The sequence below is a fragment of the Zootoca vivipara genome, chromosome 13, assembly GCF_963506605.1.
Source record: "Zootoca vivipara chromosome 13, rZooViv1.1, whole genome shotgun sequence".
NCBI classification, from domain to species: Eukaryota; Metazoa; Chordata; class Lepidosauria; order Squamata; family Lacertidae; genus Zootoca; species Zootoca vivipara.
This window is the reverse complement of record NC_083288.1, coordinates 23,243,007-23,266,897: the sequence shown is the minus strand read 5'-3', so window position 1 is coordinate 23,266,897 and position 23,891 is coordinate 23,243,007. Positions and strand designations below refer to the sequence as shown.

General features: G+C 45.3%; 2 protein-coding genes across 10 annotated transcripts in view; both read right to left on the bottom strand.

The window, feature by feature from the left end:
* PRR29 (proline rich 29) overlaps positions 1 to 10,452 on the bottom strand; it is a 40,275-nt gene extending 29,823 nt beyond the window's left edge. For 3 of the 7 annotated variants that reach the window (XR_009558459.1, XM_060281470.1, XM_060281467.1), the window contains exons 1-3: positions 4,349 to 4,407; positions 3,365 to 3,555; positions 1,467 to 1,537 (exon numbers count right to left, since the gene is read on the bottom strand). Coding sequence is in view for 6 of the 7 variants with exons in the window: in XM_060281470.1 (XP_060137453.1) it covers positions 1,467 to 1,537; positions 3,365 to 3,448 (155 nt within the window). In the remaining variant the exon portion in view is untranslated. Of the gene's footprint in view, positions 1 to 67; positions 282 to 1,466; positions 1,538 to 3,364; positions 3,556 to 4,348; positions 4,465 to 5,821; positions 5,910 to 8,597 lie in introns of those variants that run through there. The other 4 variants (XM_060281469.1, XM_060281468.1, XM_035136385.2 and 1 more) reach the window with 3 other exon arrangements.
* A 5,398-nt stretch (positions 10,453 to 15,850) lies between these two features.
* The window catches only part of LOC118095329 (acid-sensing ion channel 2), a 152,206-nt gene continuing 144,165 nt past the window's right edge, over positions 15,851 to 23,891 (bottom strand). The window contains exons 10-11 of one of the 3 annotated variants that reach the window (XR_009558458.1): positions 22,210 to 22,273; positions 15,851 to 22,098 (exon numbers count right to left, since the gene is read on the bottom strand). Coding sequence is in view for 2 of the 3 variants with exons in the window: in XM_060281465.1 (XP_060137448.1) it covers positions 21,997 to 22,098 (102 nt within the window). In the remaining variant the exon portion in view is untranslated. Of the gene's footprint in view, positions 22,274 to 23,891 lie in introns of all 3 variants that reach the window. The other 2 variants (XM_060281465.1, XM_060281466.1) reach the window with 2 other exon arrangements.

Here is a 23,891-nt window from a genome sequence, read left to right as displayed (position 1 = left end):
AGGACTAACTGGGTCTTTGGCATGACCCAGCAGGCTATTATGTTCTTATGATTAATTGCAACTCAGACAAATTGATAAAGTTTATTCCAAATGCACACACTCAGAGGTCTCGATCGAACAAGGGGAGGAATATGCCACCAAGTTATCCATGCCACATCAGTGCTCGGTCTCTGGTGCTGTAGGGGCAGCTAGGCGGAGTTTGAGACCTGTGTCTTGTTCTGTAAATGCTCAACAGGTTAGACTTTCACCTCACCTCCGTGCCTCAGTGTAGTCATAGTATTCTGGAAGGAGGAACCACTCACGTCAGCCTTGCCAGTGCATAAAGGCAGCCCCAGATATCCCCCCCCCCAGCACTCTCTATCTTAGATATATTTAATAGCATTGTGAGTTGAGCCATCTTAATCGGGATCCTGAAACAAAAGAATTGCAATGGACTTTAATGGCCAGGAATGTCGGCAGGGAATCTCTCTACAGCCCTAGATCAGGGGTCAGCAAACATTTTCAGCCGGGGGCCGATCCACTGTCCCTCAGACCTTGTGGGGGGCCGGACTATATTTTGAAAAAATAATAATGAATGAATTCCTATGCCACACAAAAAACCCAGAGATGCATTTTAAATAAAAGGACACATTCTACTCATGGAAAAACATGCTGATTCCCAGACTGTCCGCGGGCTGGATTTAGAAGGCGATTGGGCCACATCTAGCCCCCGGGCTTTAGTTTGGGGACCCCTGCCTTAGATTGTAGCAGCCATCAGAGTTTAGGAAGGTGGCATCCTCCTGCTGGTGGGAGGAGGAAGAGAAACCATTTAGAGCCAATTTAGAAAACAATTTGGCAGGGTTGTTTTTGTTTTCCTTTTTTAAAAAAAATGAAGACAGAACTCTGAGTGAGCTGTGAATAAGCCAAATGGAGAAGCAGTGCTGATGGATTTGCCGCCTGCTGTGGAAGTGCCTGTTTGCCTCCACCTAGGCTCTCCTTGTTTATCTGTAGTGTAGATTATGAAGCAAATATTATGAAAGCAATGTATTTCCAGTGTTCTAAATCTTGTAGTGCTGCTCCAGGACTTTGGGGGAAGCATGGGACGTGTAGTAGTAGTAGTAGTATTGAACAGGTGGAGGCGGAGGGAATATGTTTGTGTAGAGCAGCTGCCCCCAAGCTGGTTTCCTCCAGGCTCTTAAGACTACAACTCCCACCATCCTGTTGGCTATGATGACTGGGGGTGATGGGAATTGTAGTCAAAACAAAACAAAACAAAACAAAACATGGACGGCACCAGGCTGGGAAAGGGTTGGCACAGTAGACTAAAATGATATAGGACATTAAGTAGGTGGCAAAGGTGCCATGGTGTCAGCATTAGGAAGTCTGGGACAAAGAGATACCGAAAGCCCACTTGCACGGAAAGGCTTGGGGAAATCCTGGGGATTTAGGGAAAGAGCTGCTTCAAAGCCTGCAGCACTCACCCTTACCTGAAGCTGGTGGGACATCGGCCATCACAGTTCCAGTGGCGCTTGGTGGTGGCGGTGGAGGGACTGGTTCCCTATTGGGACAAGTCAAGATGGGAGAGTTAGTAAAAACTGGGGTGCGAAAATCTCCACTGGAAATTCTGTGTGCCTTACAGGACTGCTGAGTGCAAGTAGGAGAATCAGCTTAGGCTAATGCTAACCAGGCAGAGGCCCTTCTCGATAGTGGCACCTGCCCTGTGGAACACCCTTCCATCAGATGTCAATTATCTTACTTTTAAAATACATCTGAAGGCAGCCCTGTTTAGGGAAATTTTTAATGTTTAATGCTGTATTGTGTTTTCAGGGCCGTCTTAAGCATATCCAGCGCCGTGGTGCAGAAGGGGTGGGGAGCGACATTCTCGGCACCCCTCTCCCTCCCCATCCTCTCTGCCCCCTGCACTGGGCAGCTCGAGGCTTGCTTGCCGCGGGGGCTTCCTCAGCAGTCCCGCTACTGCCGCGGGGCAGGCAAGAAGGAGAAGGGCGTTGTGTAGCTTTGCACGCCGCCGCCGCTGCCTCCTCTCCCAGGCAGGAAGCGAGAGAGCACGGCTGGCCGTAGGAAGAGCCGCCGCCACTGCCTAGCATGCCCTCACAGCTGTTCCCGGTTGGTTCCGGACTCCTGCTGCTGGGCACCTCTGATGGGCAGGCACCGTGGCGCAGGGCGCCACTAACCCTAATGGGTAAGATGGCCCTGTGTGTTTTCATATTCGATTGGGAGCCGTCCAGAGTGGCTGGGGAAACCCAGCCAGATGGGCGGGGTATAAATAATATATATATATATATATATATATATATATATATATATATATATATATATATATTTATTATTAATGCAGATGCCTGCACCCCCAAAGTATAATCTTTCATGTCTTGCTCCCCCCCAAGTCACTTTTCTAGGCCTTATTATGATGGCAGCAAAAATTAAGTTTGGACATGCTTACTAGCGTCTGGTGAAAATGCTAGAGGCCAAAGGAAGAAGGCCTGCACAGTGCAGGGGTTTCAGGGCTCTAGACCCCCCTGTCCTTCTCCAGGACTGAAAGAAGGGGGCTAGCCGCTAGATTATGAACAGAAGACTCCATATCCATATCTGTGCCATTTATTCAGGCAACAGAACTTGGGTGGGCAGGATCCTGGCCATACCATTAGGTGGCCACCGCAGGCAGCTGATTTTAAGGCAGCAAATGGTTAGTTATTAAATTTATTGTCTGTGTGATTTTACTGCTAGGTAGAGAGAGATGTTGCTAGCGGGATTTTCTGCCTGACCTGCCAGAATAACCTGGCTGGTCACCTTCCTCACCTTGACTTTGAGGGGTCAGGGGAAAACACTATTTGCTTCAAAATCCCTCGGGCTGGCTCTGTCCTGCCTGGTGAGAAGTCGGGAGATATTGACTGCAAACACACTACTCCCCCCAACAACAAAAAGAATCCTGAGAACTGTAGTTTGGTGCTGGGAATTGCAGCTCTGTGAGGGGTAAGCTACCGTTCTCAGGTTTCTTTGGAGAGAGTCATGCGCTTTACGTGTATGATGTGTACATAGCCAGTGAGTCTAGGAATGCCACAGAGCAAGAAGCCATAGCCGTGACACTGCTGGGTGTGTGTGATCCACACAGCTACGTTTCACTTTTTACCTTTTCCTCCTGGTGATTATTCTTGTGAGGGCTCCACGAAGCTGCTCATCTTTGTCCCGGAAGTCTTGTGGCGAGTGTCTATTATTATCATCTCACTACTTGTGCTAGTGTTATATTTTTGAATGCAACATTTGGTGTGTTGAGTTGCAGATATGAACATCTAAGTGAAGTTCTGTGCCCCTCCGCATTTGATTGTGCTACCCCTTCCTCATAAACCCCACCTTCAGCTATACTCACCTGTCTTGCCTCCCTGTCATCTGAGGATCTGGGCCTACATGGCGAATGGCAGGTTGTTGCTGAACCCGAGATGGAGATTGCCATCCCATGAACGGAATAATGCTTGGGTAGGGGGCATAATGATGGTGGAACACAAGGGGGGCTGGGTCATCCTCTTCCTCTTCTTCTATCTGCCAAGGAACGTGGGACACCTGCAGAAAAGAGAGGGTGAAAGGCTTGAGAAATCACCACTGGGATACATCGACCCCACTTTCCTCCTCAAGGGGGACCTGGTATATTTTAACTCTTATGGAGAAGAGTTGTTGGGGCAGAGTTGAAGCAGACAAAAGAAAAGAAAAGTTAAGCTAACCCTCCACTCTGCTAGGCCTCTGGTCGCAATCCCAGCTTTGATCTCAAGTCCTCCAACCCCATGCTATCTGAAGAAGTGTGCATGGTATTTGAAGAAGTGTGCATGCACACAAAAGCTCATACCAAAATAAAAACTTAGTTGGTCTTTAAGGTGCTACTGAAGGATTTTTTTTTATTTAACCCCATGCTAGATTGTGATAGGGCTGTGTCCAGTGTGCAAGGCAGAAGGATTATTTAGGAAAGGAGAAAATGTCAACCTTTCCCCCCCACTTAAAATACGAACAGATCAGCTTATTTCTGCCCTGTGTATCACATATGTTTGTTCATAATTTCCACATTAATCTGCATTTTTTTTAAAGTCCAAATGAAAATTCATATTTAAATATGTACTTAAATGCATATTTTAGCTCGTTGTATGCAGTTCTAAACTTATTTTACCCTAAAACAAACAGGTTAAACACAGTTTGGTTCATTTTGGGACTGAATTGCAAAATTCAGAGAAGTGTAAAATGCAGATTATATTCCAATCTACATATTAGTCTGGTGCAAATTAAGTGGGGTGTAAATTAGGTTCCTTTGCTTAAAAATGTAGACCAACCAAAATTATCCTCCTCCATTCGTGAAACAGTTACCTACCTGTGCCAGAGACTGGGCTGGGCTGTTTTCAAAGTGCGCCACTGCTGACATGGCCAAGTTGTTCATTATGACTTGGTGCATCTGAGCATTCTGTATCATCATGAGATCCATTAAATCTGCCAGAAAGAAAGGGTGCAATGAATGTTCTGGGCCATAGATGGCACTTTGCAAGGACAAATGGCAGATAATAACCCTTGTAAATTAGCTGGGCAGAAAAACAATCTCTCCACTTTCAGTACAGTAAAGTGTTGGACAGTGAGCTAATCAAGTGAAATTCTACAAACAAGAGAAGTAGCTTAGTTAAGAAGATGCCAATGCTTAGATTATATGAACTAAGTTAGGGGCTAATACCGTGTTTCTCCAAAAATAAGACACCGCCTTATATTTATTTTTCCTCAAAAAAACAAAAAAACAAAACACATGGTGGCTTATTTTCAGGGGATGTCTATTATTATTATTATTATTATTATTATTATTATTATTATTATTATTAATAGTAGTTTAACCTACAAGGTTAACTGCCTATCAATATGGCTTATTTTCGGGGTATGGCTTATTTCGGGGTATGACTTATTTTCGGGGTATGGCCTATTTTCGGGGTATGGCTTATTTTTTGGAGAAACACGGTGTATGGGAATACAATTTCCCTGCAGTTGAAAGAAAAAGGGAAGTTGACATCACTCCTTTTTAAGTTTCTCAAACAAGGATTGGGTATATCACAATGACAGACATCTATGCACATGGCAGTCTAAGCCACATCTCTGGGACTCACAACAGACCCCTATAAAGTCATAATCAAACTTCAGGTTTTCAGAAAGGCCTTGAAAACCCAGTTGAGGCAGGTGGGTGCAGTCTGTGGGGTGATATTTCATCTTGATATTGTGCTCCTCTTGGCTGGTGGATTTGAGTAGCATCCCTGTGGGTTTGATAAAGGAATTCATTAAATAATCTGGTCGGTGGATTAATCGAGCAGGATACTCCTAGGTTCAAATCTGGTCGAGTAGGGTGCTCTTAACCAGACCAGTTTAGATAAATGAGTTCTGACATATAATCCTACAGGCTCTGCAACTGGTCACTATTTATACATTTGCCATTAGTTGAAAGCGGACAGTAAAGCAAGATATGTCAAGCCTTTATTTGTTGTAATTGTAATTATTTGTCTTTAGGCGGGTCAATTATAAATGGAATGTAATTAATGAAATGTAATAGCTCTGTTTATTTTTGTAACTATTTGTTTTATTACTGTGGAATTTCCAAAAGAAAGCATTTGTAAAAATTAAAAGAAAAATAAATAATAGTAAGTTGCATTACTGAAATAAATGCACTTTTCGATGATATTCTAATTTTCCGAGTTTCACCTGTACATTCAGCCCTACCTTTTCGGATCCTTGGGGTGGGTGGGTCCTTTTCCGCGCATAATTTTAAACATTCCTGCTAATGGCAGGCATGGCTTTCTTGTGCTGGGTTTCCTACCTTCCCTGATGTGCCCTGCCTTGCTGGAAGTAGGAGATGTAGCCCAGGGCAACTGCTGGAGAATTGTCACCTCTGGCTGTTGCGGAATCTGAGAATTAATGTCAGAGAAAAGAATCGGTCTGCACAAATAAATCTTGTCTCTTCTTAACTGCTCCCTCTTGGGCCAGGTTTTCCTCTTTTCTTTTCTTTGCTACATTCAAGTTACACATTTATTTAATGAGAAGTCTGATGCAAGAGCCAAACTGGATATGATAGCAAGACAGACATTTTCCTGCAACCAAACGGAGGCTGATCTCCAAATCTGATGAGGGCAGCAGTGGGCAGATGGGGTGCTTAAACCTTTCCCCACGGACTGTCTGCTTACTCAATGGCAGAACACATGATTTGCACGCAATAGGTCCCAAGTTCAATCCCTGACATCTCCGGGTAGGTCTGGGAGAGACCCCCTCCCTGAAATCCTGGAGCGTTGCTGCTAGTCTATGTAGTAGATAATAATAATAATAATAATAATAATAATAATAATAATAATAATAATAATTTTTATTTATACCCCGCCCTCCCCAGTCAAAACTGGGCTCAGGGTGGCTAACACCAATAAAGTTACAATAAAACATAAAAAGCAATTAATTAAAATACAGATTAAAATACAATATTAAAATTTAAAATGCAGCCTCATTTTAAGTAGTCCATAAATCCAAACCATGAGGGAGGAAAAACACAGGGGTCAGACTAAGTCCAGCCCAAAGGCCAGGCGGAACAGCTCTGTCTTGCAGGCCCTGCAGAAAGATGACAAATCCCGCAGGGCCCTGGTCTCCTGTGAAAGAGCGTTCCACCAAGTTGGGGCCAATACTGAAAAGGCCCTGGCCCTAGTAGAGTCCTATCTAGGCACCTTATGGCTCGGGATCTCCAGAGTATTGTTGTTTGTGGACCTTAAGGTCCTCCGCGGGGCATACCAGGAGAGGCGGTCCTGTAGGTACAAGGGTCCCAAGCCACATAGGGCTTTGAAGGTCAAAACCAGCACCTTAAACCTGATCCTGTACTCCACCGGGAGCCAGTGCAGCTGGTAAAGCACTGGATGAATGTGATCCCGCGGCCGGGACCCCGTAAGGAGCCTCGCCGCGGCATTCTGCACCCGCTGGAGTTTGTGGGTCAGCTTCAAGGGCAGCCCCGTGTAGAGCGAGTTACAATAATCAAGCCTGGAGGTGACCGTCGCATGGATCACTGTGGCCAGGTCAGGGCGAGAGAGGTAAGGGACCAACTGCTTGATACGGCGGAGATGGAAAAATGCCACCTTACCTGTGGCTGCAACCTGCGCCTCCATGGAAAGGGAGGCGTCAAACTATTGTGTGTAAGCACAATAGTTACAGGTAGGTATCCGTGTTGGTCTGCCGTAGTAAAAAATAAAATAAAAAAAATCCTTCCAGTAGCACCTTAGAGACCAACTACGTTTGTCATTGGTATGAGCTTTCGTGTGCATGCCAGTCGTTTGACTCAATATAGAGAAGATTCCTATTTTTCTTTCCTAGTAATCCTCCCCCCTGCTGATTTTCTCTTAGCGGGGGGAGGGGGGAACCAGGAACCCAGCATTGTTTCCCCTCTGGGTGGGGAAGCACAAGGTGGGTTTTTGATTAGAAAATCAGCCTTGGAAATGGATTAAGCATGCCCCGTTTCCAATTGAATTCCTTTTGGAGCATTTGGCGACAGCAGCAACATTTATAAGCACACACATACACACACACACACACACACACACACACACCAGGAGACACCTCATGTGGCCCCTACATCACCTGCCCCCATCTTAGCTTCATGTGTGAGAAGGCCCCCCTTTTGCCAAGTACTGATTTGACTGTGCAAGCAACCCAAGCAGCTTTCTGGGGAGGCAATATATGTACTGGCACTAAGTGCAGGAGATTGTGACTCCAAGAGTTGTACTCTGTGCAAGAACACCTTTTACAAAGATTCTGGCCTTGGTTTGCCCTTGGATTCTTCATCCATTCATGTAGAAGAGGAATGAAGCACAGGCTCTGCTCTGCAACATTTGGGGTGGCTCCAAGCCATACTTTTATGTATCACCCCCCCCCCCAAATAATAATCCCGGGAACTTTAGTTTGTCGAGAGTTCTGGGAACTGCAGCTCTGTTGGAGTGAAACTACACTTCCCTAGGATTCTTTGGACAAAGTCATGTGCTTTAAATGTATGTTGAATGTGCTGTGCGGGGTCAGTTCTCACATGCAAAGTCCAGGGCGGAAGGAGGGAAATTAATTGACAGGATCCAATGAGGCAGTTGTGGACTGGCTCCCAACTGGGTCATGGGGTTTATCTCTGAGACAGAAGAAGGCAGGAGGGTTTAACTGCTATATGATCCTGCAGAAACCCCTCCAAAGGTAATTAATTAATTAACTTTTTTTTTTTTAAAAAAAAGCTTCATTAATTTTCTTAGCACAGTGGCAACTGACCCAAATGTTTCAATGCCCCAGCAGCACCAGCTCCCCAACCCTCTCTGGTTATTCTTTCAACCTCCATTTGTAGCTGTGGGGATTACTGCAGATTTAGTGATGACACAGCATAAAATAGTCTGTTCCAGAATTTTTTAATTTTGAAACCCCCCCCCCCCTGCAGCCAGCATCCTACTGCAACCTGGGGATTATTTTGTGGGGTGTGGGGAGGATAAATCAGATCTTTTAGAGTCCCAAGGGATTCTCCTCTCTGCTGCTCCTTCAGGGGTGCAACTCTGGCTCCCTCTCGACTCCCCCAACCCTCAACAATGACTTACTGGTTGCTGAATGAGGTGCACTGGTGGGGAGGCGGTCCCTTGGCCCCTCTGATCCATTGCAAGGTCCTGACTGCTTGGTGGCAGCCAAAACAAGCAAGGAGACAAAGCAGGCTGGTTGCTAAGGTAGCTGTGCTCAAACACACTGGCCCTGCCTGCCTGCCAGGTGGCTTTTAGTTGTTCAAAAAGTGCCTTGTCAACACAAGCACCAGAGGGCTGGGAGTGGGCAGGGGTTGCCCAACAAAAATAATGTAGGAAAAACCCCACAGTATTACCACACACATAAAGATTTTAACACCTCTCTGAGGCACATACCTTTGGTGCCTCAGCAACAGTACCAGCTTGAGTGGTCACTTTCTTCTATTTTGATTTTAAATTATCCCCTTCCCTGTGTGGTAAATACTCTTGGTGTCTCCAGACTCTCACTGTCTTGTGTGAGAGATTAAAGGACATACCAGAAATTTTGGCTCGTGCATTTAAAGTGGGTCAAAGGATTCTGTCACTCTACTGCAACAAATCTTCTTTCTTTCTTTAAAAAAAGAGAGAGGACTTTTGCAGTTAGGAAAGTGATGGAGAAATGTGCTGAAAAGAACAGTGAGATTTGTAGCCCAGTGAGCTTCGTGGTCTGGTTCTAGTCTGACACTCTAAGCATGACACCTTTCTCTCTCTGTCTGTCTCTGGTAGCCTTGTATTGGGAAGGAAAGCAAGCACGTAACTACACTCTCTCCAGCATTTTTGTCCCCAAACTTGGGGTCATGCCAGAGCACCTTCCGGTCTGGCTCTTTGGTGTGACCCTGCTGACTAGCGCCAGACCAAAAAACGAGACATTCTGGGATGCAAACAGAAGCTGGAATTGGCTTCTGTGATTCCAGGATGTCCCACTTAAATTGGGACAGTTGGGGGAAATTTTGTGACCTCTCATTTCCATGAATATTCATCTTCCTCATTATCACAAACTTCCACGGGCTGTCCAATGCCATCAACCTCATCAAATGAGGCTCCTGTCATTCTCTTTAGAAGACTGGATGGAAGGAGGCCTCACATGCCGAGAAAATTGATGCAGAAAATTGTAGGCAGAACCTCTGTTCCATTAGCTGCTGGTGACTTGGAAAGGAAGCTTGAGAGCCCTTTACAGTATCTTAAAATCAGGTCACAACCACACCATACATTTAAATCAAATGGCTTCCCCCAAATAATTCTGGGAACTGTAGCTTTGCAGGGAGAGTATGTGAATTGTCCTTGGATTACTTGAGCTGGAGAGAAGCCATGAGCTTTAAATGTATGGTGTGGTTGTGACCTTTGGTGGGAGAAAACGGGAGAAGAGAAAAATAGGTGTGGAGAGTCCCTGAGATTAAGGCTTAACACCAGGGCCAGAAGAGAAGCCTCTTTGTGGGTTGGATTGAGTATACAGGCTGCCAGCTGCCTATCCTGTGTCCCAGAAACTCCCAGGACCTTTGTGTTTGGTGGCCAATATGTGTAACTTCCTTTCTTTAAAAAAATAACCCTAACATGTGATCTTTTTGGGGCGTGAGGGTAGAGGTGAAAGGAAGTGTTTCTTGGTGCTTTGTAAAGGGATTCCCCCCCCCCCCAATAAAACAAATTGTTACTTTTGTATGGAAAACAACTAAACAGGGTTTTTTATGGTCCATTGTGCTTTTCATAATGGAATATGTAGTTGTGTGAACTCTGCAGGAAAGAAAGGTTTGGTGCTTCAAAAACTCCTATGTTATTTGGAATGATTGGTGGACAAATTCTGTCTTGGATCCCACCCCCCTTTTAAAATCATGTTGGGTGATTTCAATGATGCTTTAAGGAATTTAAACTTAATAAAACTGCAGAATAAATTCTCAAAAAAAGAAAGGGGAAAAAAGGAAAGAAAATTGATGCTTTGTAAGCTGCTGCTGCTGCAGCAGCAGCAGCAGTCAAGAAGAATGGGTTTGTGACATTTAGGCCATGATGAGGTCAACCCAGAACACGATGTCCTCGTTTCTCAACCTCACATCACACAAGGCTTTCCTCTAATTATCTGTGATTTTCATAGGAGCAATGAAGAGGGTGTCGGAGAGGAATCTGCAGTGTCAGGCAGCCTTGGGCATTTCATAACAGAGGATTGCCAAGCAACTGAAAACAAATCAGCTTAGCCAGATATGGAAGGAGATAAGGCTACTGAGTGTTGCAGTAGCAGACTAGACATAGGTGAAACTCACAACCTAGGGCCATCCCCATCTGGCTCCAACACAGAACCCACAAAGATAACCACCCTGTACAATTCAGGTACCTTCTCCCATGTGAACCTAGGGGCATAGCCCCCTCATAATGTTAAAGCACCTCTAGCCCACGGCTTCCCCCAATGAATTCTGGGAACTGTGGTTTGTTAAGGGTCTTGGGAATTGGAACTCTGCAAGGGGTCTCCTAATCGAGAGAGGAGGAAGGGGGTGGGTGGGGGCGGTCCACCCCGGGTGTCACCACTGAGGGGAGTGACAAATTGCCAGGCAGTGTTCACCGCAGGGCCTGCAGTGCGCCCACAGGCTCCGCCCTGCCCCAAGCAGTCCACCTGCCACCTCCCCCTCAGCTGTAGGCCGGCTGAGTGGGAGGAGGCAAGCAGACTCCTTGGAGGCCCGACATTTTGTCACCCCCCTCAATGGTGACACCCGGGGTGGACCGCCCCCCAATGTTGCATGTCAGGGGTGGGGCAGGTGGGCATGGTCTGGGGAAAAACCGTCTTGCAGACCCAGGTGAGACTTGCGCAGGGCCAAATCTGGACCATGAGCTAGAGGCTCTGTTTACTACATCCTACGGCAGAAGGGGCTAAAATGGTGTCCTCCAGATATTGCTGGACTCCACCTCCCACCAACCTCAATGGTCACGGATGATAGGAATCAGTCTAAAAGGTACCATTGCAGCTACACCTGCTTCTTCCCCTTGGCGCTGTTGCTCCATCTGCTTACCTGGCGAAGTGACCTACCTAGATGCTTTCTAAGCCTTTGATTTGAAGATGGACTAAGAAGCTCTTCCTTCTGCTTCCAGAGTTCCCAGTATGAGCAAGGAGCCCACACATCACTACCTTCCATCTCACTCTGCTCACTTCCAGATCACGCAGAGATCCCACCTTTCCAAGCTAAGAGGCTCACTCCACAACAGGAACCTAGGCAAAAGCATTGTGATAGCTGCTGACAAGTGTAAAAATAATAATATGGGGAGAAGAAGCAGATCATCATAATCCAAAACTGTGGATAGCTCAATCGGTAGAGGACGTTACTCATAATCTCAGGGTTGTGGGTTTGAGCCCCACGTTGGGTAAAAGATTCCTACATTGCAGGGGGTTGGATTAGATGACCCTCGGGGTACCTACCAACTCTGTAATTCTATGAAAAAAGCTAAAGCTGCCTGTACAAATGGTTCTGGACCACCAGGGGGAGCTGTAAGCTTTAGATTTGTAGGGCTATGTCTCTTTCTTTTTGAATTCCAGGTTGGGATTTATAGATTTATAGAACTGTAGAGTTGGAAGGGGCCTGTTTGGCCTTTCAAACATACCAAGAGCATCGTAGGAACACAGGAAGGTGCCTCAAACCAAGGTGCCTCTACCTAGCTCATTATTGTCTACATCAGGCATCCCCAAACTTCGGCCCTCCAGGTGTTTTGGACTACAATTCCCATCATACCTGACGACTGGTCCTGTTAGCTAGGGATCATGGGAGTTGTAGGCCAAAACATCTGGAGGGCCGCAATTTGGGGGTGCCTGGTCTACATGTATATTAGACCTTTTCAGACCCAGGGCTCACTTTTAACCCAAACAGCATTTGGGGACCAATTTCTTCATCCTCCACCATATACTTTCAGAGTGGTAGTGCTCCTTTTGTGACCCACCTTTGATTAGACCATCAGCTGATGACCAGGGGTCTACATACACAGGCTAGCAGCAGCTCTTGGGGGTCTCTCTGGGCCCTACCTGGAGAAGCCCAAGGTACAAAAGGAACCTGCCCATTTTAGCCTCTGACCCCACATACTGCTGGCATGTGCCTGCCTCCCTGAAGGGAATGTGGCCCTCAGGTTGAAAAAAGTGCCCCACCGTGGCTCTCCATACTGATCTAAAGGACAGGAATCGAGCATCTCCGCCTCAAGAGCCTACCTGCCAGCTCCCAGCATCCGAGAGCCAGTATGGTGGTTATAGAGTGTCAGACAAAGGTGAGGGGAGGGCCAGGGTTCAAATCCTGACATGCCCATGAAGCTCACTGGGTGACTTTGGCCCAGTCACATCCTCTCAGCCTAAGCTGCTTCACAGGGTTGTCGCGAAGAGTAAATGACGAGGGGAGAACCACGTATCCCACCTTGAGCTCACTGGAGAAAAGGTGGGATATAAATGGAATGAATAAATAAATAAATAAATATTAGGAAGTAAGGAGGCTCCCCAGTTGCCACTGCAGTCAATCACTTGATAGACACCTCCCCCCCCCAAAGTTGGAGAACCTAGGGCAGAAGTGAGGAACCTGTGGTGCTCCAGATGTAGCTGGACTCCAACTTCCCTCAGTTTCAGGCAGTGTGGCTCAATGGTCAGGGATGATGGGAGCTGGAGTCCATCACCATCGGGATGGCCACAGGTTATAAGGCATTAGGGCATTAATTCATTTGCTGCCAAGGAGAGGTGAACGGAGTCACTTGTTCTGGCTACCACTTCCCGAAAGGCCTGCCTCAACAGGAAAGCTTTACAAAGAGTTAATTAATCCACTCACCCTAGGCTCTGGAACCAGACCAAGAACCCTCACATCACAACCCTCCTACGGCTGGCTTGTAACTTACCTAGAGAGTTACTTTGTCTTCTCTGTAAATGAAATGTCTCCCTGAGACAGAGAAAAATGTCCTTGTAACGTTGAATGATTTGGCAGAGAGATGAGTCCTGTTGTTGAAAAGGGGCAGGAGATTAATCCAGCCCCAATGGTACTTCGTTTGCTTTATGATGTCCCATACATCAGTGTCACAAAGGAGCGAGCTGGTTAGCTGGACCTCACAGCTTCCGTGAAGCCTAAAGGCTCTTGAAAGATGCAGCAAGAGGCTGGCGGAGGGGGTGGGGAGGCAAGTGGGAGCCTCACCGTAGATCATGCATGGCCATTAGAAATACACTGGGCGCAGAAACACCATGAAATAGGCAGATTCACACCATACATCCAAAGCGCATCCCATGCACATTTAAAGCACGAGACTTCCACCAAAGAATCAGGGGAACTCTAGTTTGATAATTGTTGAGAACTGTAGCTCTGTGAACGGAAAATTACAGTAAAGGTAAAGGTAAAGGGACCCCTGACCATTAGGTCCAGTCGTGACCGACTCTGGGGTTGCGCGCTCATCTCGCATTATTGGCCGAGGGAGCCGGCGTATAGCTTCCAGGTCATGTGGCCAGCATGACAAAGCCGCTTCTGGCAAACCAGAGCAACACAAGGAAACGCCGTTTACCTTCCCGCTATAGCGGTTCCTATTTATCTACTTGCATTTTGACGTGCTTTCGAACTGCTAGCTTGGCAGGAGCTGGGACCAAGCAACGGGAGCTCACCCCGTCACAGGGATTCGAACCGCCGACCTTCTGATCAGCAAGCCCTAGGCTCAGTGGTTTAACCACAGCGCCACCTGGGTCTGTGAACAGAAAATTACAGTACCCAGGGTTTTTTATTGGTGGGGAATGCTTTAAATGTGTGGTGTGGCTCTGCCCAAGAAAGTGAGGGTGACTGACTGGCTCAGGCATCATAATTTGGGTGAGCAGGGCTGCAGACAGATTGACATGAACCTAGGGAGGCAGTCCACAAACCTCTAGATTGTACCATAAGTCCATCAGCAGGGAGAGGGCAGGGCTTGTCCTATCATTGGGTGGTGGTGCTTGTTGTTTTGGTCTCGAACATGTTTTGGACTAGAAAATACGACAGGACAAGCTGTATCCCATGAAAAGTTGCTGATGCCAGGAGACAGGGAGGTTCGAAATAACAGCTTGCTGTGCACTAACTCATCAATACATCCATGACTGAACTTCTCATCTTCTTTCCTAGCCCTTCTTCCCTGGTATACTCCCTCAGAAAGATGTTGACAAGCTGGTACATGTGCAGAGGAGGGTGACCGTTTCCATTCTGAAGTTCAGCTCTTCGCAGTTCCACACCAGTTTGCAAAATATTTGTTGTTAAAACCCTCGTGAAAATTCATCAGCGCATCAGTGTGAATTTCTCCTAAGGTTGCATATGTTTACAGGCAATTCTTCCGAGTTCCACACATTTCTGCAAAACCATTTTGCCCTAATGTTTTTGTACGTTATTTCGGAAATGTATACTTTTTTACACACACCTTATCCAAGCATATGCAGATTCGCACACATTACCTGGCAGGAGAAGCACATTGCAAATTGTGGGAGAAGCGAGGATTTCAAAGGGTGGCTGTGTTTCGGTTCATGTATTGTTTTGGAATGTGCAAAATTATTACTCTTATTATTCATTAAATTTCTAGGCTGCCCTTCATCCAGGGATCGCGGGGCAGTTTACAATATAAAAGCACAAAATTAACGGCTATAATAAGAAATGTACCCAGGCAAAAAAATATGGAAGAATGGAAATATGTGCAAGAATATTTGGAGAAAGAAAGTTTAGGAAATAATCTAGTGATGTGTTTAGAATAAAAATATAAGAGGGGAAATTACCGTAGTATTATGTATTAAATAATGGAAAGATCTACAAATAGGCAAAGTAGGAGACACAGCAATGGAGAAAGATTATACATAAGGAAGTGTGTTGTAAATAAAAGGAAGTATCCCCCCCCTTTCCCCCCTCTCTTCTTTTTACCTGTTGTGCATATGTATTTTTGTGTTTATACATGAAATGTGTTTTTCTTTTTTATGTTTCTTTGACCTTTTATTGTATTCTTGATTTTTGTAATTTTTAAAATTATTTGAATAAAGTATTTAATTTTTTTTTAAAAAATAAAAATAAATAAAAGCACAAAAATACATAACCTAGTAACAAGCATAAACAATACCCCCTACCCCAGTTTTAAAGGCCATAATAGTATTATATTCACCTTTAAATGTGAACTAAATCAGATTTTTCCCGTCCCTACCTGGGTGTTTGGGTATGTGTGTGTGCTGCCTGAATGGCTCCTTCCCCATTGCTGTAGATCAGGGGTCAGCAACCTTTTTCAGCCGTGGGCCGGTCCAGCATCCCTCAGACCATGTGGTTGTCCGGACTCTTATTTTGAAAAAAAGAATAAAAACAAACGAATTCCTATGCCCCACAAATAACCCAGAGATGCATTTTAAATAAAATGACACACTCTACTAATGTAAAAACACGCTGATTCCTGGACCCTCTGTGGGTTGGATTGAGGTGGCGATTGGGCCGCATCTGGCCCCCAGGCCTTAGGTTGCCTACCCCTGCTGTAGATCATACTGTTTCCCTGACCACCTTCATGATGCTCCGTCTTTCTTCAGACCCCTCCTCAAAACCCAGATTCCTGTCCTGCCCTGCAGCATTTGGCACAATCCTGTAGTCTCTGTCACCTACTGAAATTATGAACATAACCACCTCCTTCACCTTCCCCCTGTTCTTCTATCCCCTGCCCCATTGGATTTCAGACTGTAAGCTCCTCAGGGCAGGGATCTGTGGTTTTGATGTTACTCTTAAAATACCACGCGAATCATGCTCACCATCCATTGCCAGCCCAGAAGGCCTATTTGAGCCTGAAACCACACAAGCACTTCGAAGTGTGTTAACTTGGGGTCTTCAGCTAATGCACGTTTTCAGAGCTGTGCATTGCCTGACTGAGTGTCGCCAAACATCCCTCTGCTTCTGGCTTTCTGGGAAGCAAGTCTTAGAGAAGACTCAGGGCATTTCCAGGCTGCGTACACACCATCAATTTAAAGCATATTACTTCTGCCAAAGAATCCTGGGAACTGTAGTTTGTGAAGCGCACTAGGAATTGTAGGTCTGTTCCCAGGATTCTTTGGAGGAAATCATGCACATCCCTAGACTACTGCTACTTTCAGATGGGGTTCATTCACCTACTTGCAAATTCAGCTTCTGCAATAACAGCAGATTGAGAGGTCTTGCGCAACAAACCCGCTTTCCCCCAAATATTTTATTTTATTTTATTTTGCAAACAAAGTGATTGCAAAATACACTGGGAGTGTGGGGAATAACACTTGCTTTGACACAATGTCTTCTAACCTCCCCACAAACAAATCCAAATGAATGCTCATTAAATAGCCCACACTGTCTAATCTCTCTTCAGGCAAATCAGGCTGAATGCTCAGTAAACTGGAAGTGCTTGCAGCTCGCTCTGAAAGTGCATGAAATCTGATGGTTGCAAATCTGTTAATTAGGACTTGAATACCAGTGATGCAAGTATGTTGTCTTGGCCAAGTATAGTATTGTCCTAGCACAGGGGTAGGCAACTAAGGTCTGTGGGCCGGATGCGGCCCAATCGCCGCCTCAATCCGGCCCATGCACAGTCCGGGAATCAGCGTATTTTTACATGAGTAGAATGTGTCTTTTTATTTACTATGCATCTCTGGGTTATTTGTGGGCCCTGCCTGGTGATTTTACATGAGTAGAATGTGTGCTTTTATTTAAAATGCATTTCTGGGTTATTTGTGGGGCATAGGAATTCGTTCATTCCCCCCCCCCCAAATATAGTCCAGCCCACCACATGGTCTGAGGGACGGTGGACTGGCCCACGGCTGAAAAAGGTTGCTGACCCCTGCTAGCATAAGGCTCAGCCGTGGTCTGAGAGGGTCTCCGTAAACTTCTTGTAATTCACAACCACAAGTAGGTGTAACAGGGGTGAGGGACTTATGATCCTCCCGATATTGAACTTCAAATCTCATCAGCTCTAGCCAGCAATGGCCAACAATCAGGGACGATGGGAGTTGGAATGCAATAACAAGTTAGCCACCCTTGATTTAGATGGCACATCACCCCTTGAAGACTAAGTTGAACCTATCTCAAAATCTATGACACATACAGTATTCGGAACTGCAATGCAATTAGAGCAGATGCAAACTAAATTTATTGGGCGTGCCAAAAGATAAAGTAATTAATCTCCAAAAGTTCTGCATCTAATAAATCCCTAATTAATTCCTAATATAGAGAAAATGACTTAATTATCACCTTCCCTTTGATCAGGGGTGAGGAACCTTTTTGGCCAGGCAGATCTGCCCCCTCTTTTGACAGGTGAGCTGGGCAACCCAGCTGTCAAAAGTCCTTTATACAGCACCACCTGCCAGCGGATTGTCGGGCACATGGGAACTGCAGTCCAAGAGGCTCTGTAAAGCAGTAAAATGCTGAGCATAGAACTGGCGAAGATGCTTTCTGCGGGGATCAGCTGCACAACTGACTTCTCCATGGGGAACTCGGTTTGGGGAGGTACCGTTTCCTTACGCCCCCAAGTTATACTTTTTTTGTCAAGTGAGATCAGCAGCTCCCATGCAATTTTGGAATAGGATTAAAGGTGACTGCTGATAGAATGCCTGTTAGTTACAAATAGGGGGGGGGGGAGATACAGTGGCTAATGAGTATCTGGGATATAGCATGTATGATCAACTTAACTCGCTTTGTCTAAGTCAGGGAGGGAAGGCTGATGACATATTCAATGATGAAAGGAGCACAATTTTAAATATTGGAACTCAAATGAACAAGATCATATGCATGTTAGGTGCAATTAAATAATTTTAGGGTTTCTTTTTGTTGTATATTCATTGTTTTAGACAGGGTGAAATGATAATAATAAAAATCTGGATATATAAATATGAATGTCAACAGTAAAATGCAATAAATACAATATAAAATAAGGCAGGCACCAGGACACAGGTATATGGGGAACACATCCGCCAAAGGAAGCAAGTCCTGATGCTTTTATTCTGTGAACTGCCTCAAGACCTGTAGGTATAGGGCAGTATATAAATTTAATAATAATAATAATTCCAAGTGCAGTTGCACAGCCACGAGGGCAAAGCACTTATATGTGCAGAGGTTCTTCATTATATATTGCTATGTTGCATCTGGGTTTGCTTTTTAAAAGGTGCAAGAAATGGCAATTCATCAAACACTCTTTGGCAAAATCCTACATACCTTCAATGGAGATAAGCAGATGAAGTCCTCTTGGTGGCACCACAGCGTCAATGTTCCACTCACTCTGAATCCACTTGTAAGAGGCCTTTTACAGAAATGACACACCTACCCTTTGGAACAGCCTCCCCCAGGGAGATGAGGCATGAGAAAGCCATACTACGTTTTTGCCACGTGCTGGAAACATGTTTTGTTCATACAGGCATGTGCTGACCACGGACCTTACTTGCACACAACACAGTCCTTCAACTGGGATTGCATATGTATTCCTGCTTTGCTTTGTGTCTTTATACGGATCTATTATTTTGATTGTGCTTCATAGTTTCGTGCCGCACACAGCTTTAAAACATAAAGTAGTATTTACATAGTTTTCAAATAAATAAATGGAGGTGGAGGGAGGCATTCTTGGTGAAAGGGTGTTTCAGCTTTGCTGAAGCTGCAGGACACTCTTTAAGGCATGTTGTGTGTAGTTCTTGGGCATGTTTTGCTGAGGTTTAGGGCTTAAGACCTGGAAGCTAATTGTAGCTTGAAAAAAGACCTACTAGATACAGAAATGCTTCATTGAACTCAGTGGGGCTTTTGAGTAGACAGGGATGAAATTGCACTGTTCATTTTCTTACTAGCTCTTTTGCAATTCTTAAATTACCTGCATTAGAGCAGCTTGCTCTTTCCACAGCTGGTTAGACACAATGCACAAACCAAATTCATATATAACTACCGTACTTCACAAACCCCTTCTCTTCCACTTTTCCCCTATTCTTCTGGGCACTCTATGAGGAATATGTGTCATCTTTACTAGGAAATTAACTACCTTAATAGACAAAATGAGGAATACGTGTCATCTTTACTAGGAAATTAAAACTACCTTAATAGACAAAATGTAGACAATCTACCCACCTTAGCTGCTTCCTGCTGCAATCCTTTCCCCCAAATCCTTAAAAGCTGTTCAGGCCAGAGGTCTCTTTGGAAATAGATCAAATAGCCTCTTATTCCTGGAACTGCTCCCTGATACATTGTGCATCTTTCAATGAGTATTTATGATGTGCCAGCACACCTTGTCCCACAATGGCACATTATCTGTAGACTTTCTAGCTTAAGCAACATGAGAGGCAAGCAGTTTTCATTTTGTCCAGACATTCCCTTCTAAACAACTGACCTAAAAGGAAAAGGAAAAATGGGTTTCCTGCATTACTGTGTTGCTTTCTTACTGAATTTCAAACTTCTAATGGAAGCCAGAAAAGGAGCTTTAATGTTTGTGTGTTTGTGTTTGTGTGTGTGTGTTTTGAACTATTGTTTGGGTTGAAATTGGGTGCTGTCTTTCCACAGCAAATCCTATCATGTTCTGTTTTTTGTTCAAAGACACCAGATTGGAATGCTCACCAAAAACTTCAGAAGAGCTCATGGGACCACAGAGTTAATCAAAACATCACACATGAGAAGCGATGCTGTGACACTGGATGCCATCAAACTTCAATAAGGAAAATGACACTTATCAACACAATAAGATATCACACAGCCACATGATGTCATTCCTAAACAATGGTTGGTGTGGTGGTTTCACTGGTTGTGTTTGCACATAACACTAAACCATGGTTTGTTTCAGCCATGAAAGAAATCGTGTGATTTAAATCAACCACATGATTCCAGAGACAAGCAAACAAGCCACAGCTTCTTGATATGAACTGGGGTTCATTTTCCAGATGCTATTGCCTAGTGCCCCTGTATTTTGGCAAGTATCTGCAATGCAGTGGCTAAACAAACCACAGTTATGCAGCGTTAATGGGTCAGGACAAAAAGTCAAGCTACTGTTAAAACAAGCCATGGTTTGCAAGCCAACAACAAACCATGGCATTTTGTTGCCAGAAAACAAACCATGGTGAGTTTGCTGGACTGGGTCTGGACATTCCAACAAACTAGAGCATAGCTAAATGAAACTAAGCAACGTGGCTACGACCGCAGGTAGCTCAGTTTGCAGGTAGAGCATGAGACATTTAATCTCAGGTTCATGCCCAACATCGGGCAAAAGATTCCTGCATTGCAGGGGCTTCAACTAGATGACCCTCGTGGTCCCTTCCAACTCTACAGTTCTATGAAACAGGAACAAAGCAGGCCACTGCGTCCGAGTGTAGGGCTGCTCACTTGGTCAGCAATGGATTAAACCCAATTAAAATGTTAAGAGCATGCTGACTAATAGTCTGAACAGAGGACCATGCTTCTCTTTTTGGTATTAAGAAAAACAAAGAATGTCTGCAAAGAGCACCTCTCCCCCTTCCTGAAGGTTCCAAGCTCCGGTCAAACATCCACGATGGTGCAAATAAACGAATGCAGCACAAACAGGCCCCTTCCACAAGACCACCTTTAATAGAATGAGGAAGCAGGGTAGGTCAGAATGTTGATTGAACACAGCCTCCCCCACACCCACCCTCAATCCTGAGACACACATGTTGTATTACACACCATTCTGAACAAGACGGTAGCTGTGGCTTACAAGTGCCAATGGGGCTGGTGTGTTTGTGGGTGCCTGTGTGTAGGGGGGTGGGGGGGGCGGTCTGCAGCAATAAGATGAGGGGAGCCATTTTGTAGCTGAGCCTGCTCACCTTGGTGGCCGGTGGCCGGGTCCAAATAAAAGGATCTCAAGCAGGGCTCCAAGACCCTTTCACAGATTGAGACGAAGACAAAAGGAACAGTGGCTTTCCGAAAGTCGGCCAGGCCTTTGATTGTTCCTAACTCAGCCTGTGGTGTCATGTAATTGTGAACTCTTGGGCGGGGGCAGGGCGATGGAACAGAAGGGGAGGGGGAGGGGACGTCTGTGCCGTGGCCTCCTCTTTTGTTGTGGGAAAAAAAGTAACAGCTATTAAGACACGGCTTGTAAAGAAAGAAGAAAGTGGGGGAGATATTGCCATCAAAAAGACTGGCATGCAGGCTTCTTTTGTACAGTCATTGGCAGTTTATGAAATGACGGTTCCTTGGTTGTCGGATTTGTACAGTTCAAAAAATAAAACCACAAAAAAACCAAAACGCGGCGTCCGTTGGCAAAGACGACCCTGCCCTGCCCCTTCACACACCCTCCTCCTCCCCCCCTCCCTACGTGGACAGAGGGACGCGACTGAGTCCAAAGCGCCTCTCGCTGGATTTTGGCAAGAAGAGAAAGAGAAGAGTTGGATGCATAGCAAATTCCTCCGTGGTCGTCCACACCCCAACCCACCCTGTGCGGCGAGCCTGAGCAAGATTCCCTGGCTTCCGGGAGTGGGGGGCAGGGGGGGAATAAGAGTTTCTGCCATCTGGATATCCATGGTGCCGTGGGGCTGCGGTCAGCAAGCAATCTCATCCAGCGTGCCCAGGGTCGTCTGCAGAGGGACTGTCACAGTGTGGCTGATGGGATCAGAGTGATTTGGCAAGGGCTCGCATGTGCTCTGGGGAAGGAGAGAAAGAGAGAGAGAAAGAGAGAGAAAGAAAGGAAACGTGGTGTGCAGTGTAGAGGCTAAAGAGACAGTAAGCGTAGAAGGGCCTTGTTCAAATCTCACCTCAGTCATGAACTCACTAGGTGGCCTTAGGCAACCAATTCTTCCTTCAGTCTCAGCTCTCCATCTGCAATATGGGGATAACACGTTGGCCTACCTTCCAGGGACATTGTAAGGACTGCTGAGACAATGCATGGGAAGTGCTTGGACCCGACTGCGAAGTGATATACAAATGCTAGGTTTTATTTTAATATCTGCCCTGGGGGCTGGGAGGATCCAATTCCTCATAATATTAAGGCACCTAGAACCAGGGCCGTCGCGTCCATTAAGGTGAACTAGGCAGCTGCCTAGGGCGCCAAAATGGAGGGGGCACTGGCCAGCCTGCCCGCCGCCTCCATTGGCCTGTCACCTGTTGAGCGGCTTCAGGCTGCTATCCTGAGGTGCGTGTGTGCTTCCGGAGAGCGGCCTGAAGCCGCTCAACAGCTGACAGGCGCAGTGGAGTCGGCCCCAGGCTTGCGCTCCCCATGCGAAGCTCTGGAGGCGCTCAGGGAGCGCAAGCCTGGGGCCACCTCGCCACGCCTCTCAGTTGTTTTTTATTTTATTTTTTCTACTTTTTTCTATTTTTATTTTTTCTACTTTTTATTTTTTTCTATTTTCTATTTTTATTTTTTCTACTTTTTATTTTTTTCTATTTTCTATTTTTATTTTTTCTATTTTCTATTTTTATTTATTTATTTATTTATTATTAAGTTGGGGGGGGGGGCGACAGAAGGTGATCTCGCCTAGGGTGCAAAAAACCTTAGCACCGGCCCTGCCTAGAACTGAAACAGATTAGGAAAAGAAACTTGGAGCGGAGGGAGCTTATGTAAGATTAGCTTCCACTTTAGATGAAACCGCTGCACTTGTGATTTTCAAACAGTGAATCCTGAGATTCCAAAGTAGCACGGTGGCTTTCAGGAAGGCAGTCAACCCCCCCCCCCAAAAAAAAAATCTAGCGGAAATGGTCATGGCAACCATGTGTGTGTGTGTCGTGTGTGTTGTATATGTATATATGTGTTTGTTTGTTTGTTTGCATCTGCAACAAATATCATACTATTAGTGTCAAAATGTACATTAATATTGGACATGAGCCATAAACATGCTTAAAGCCTGTTCATTCCACTAGAGGTGAGTTAAGCACTTCTTTCAATTTCTCCCTTAAAATAAACAGAACCTCAAAGTAATCAGCTTGTGAGTCTTGACGTTTGCACCTTGAAACCATCACACTTTGAAATCTGAAACAATCGGTTTTGAAATGTGCATTTTGTGTGGGCGTGTGTGTGGTGTCAAATTTGGAAAAGCAAATGTCTTTGGGGGTTTCAACAGCTGCAATCTGAAAATATGCAAGTAAGTCTTATTGAATTCAGAAATATCTCACACTGGGTAAACAAGTTTAGGATTCTGCTTTAAACCTGACAGCTCGAATTGAATCATCGGTAAAAATTTAAATCTGAGGGAGCGGAGAATCTATAAAAATACAGAACACAATCCATCCAAATTTAAGTGTTGTGCAATACAAGCCAAAGAATGTTTATTCCAGGGTTAAGTTCCACTTTGTCCCATGGGTCTTATTGTCAGGTAATATGTACAGGACTTCAGATTTAAAGACGCAATGACTCCAGTGGGATGGATTTAAGAACATAGTTCACACTCCATAGAAATATGTGCTTAACTCTTGCTGGATCACATCTGTGATTGATTGATTG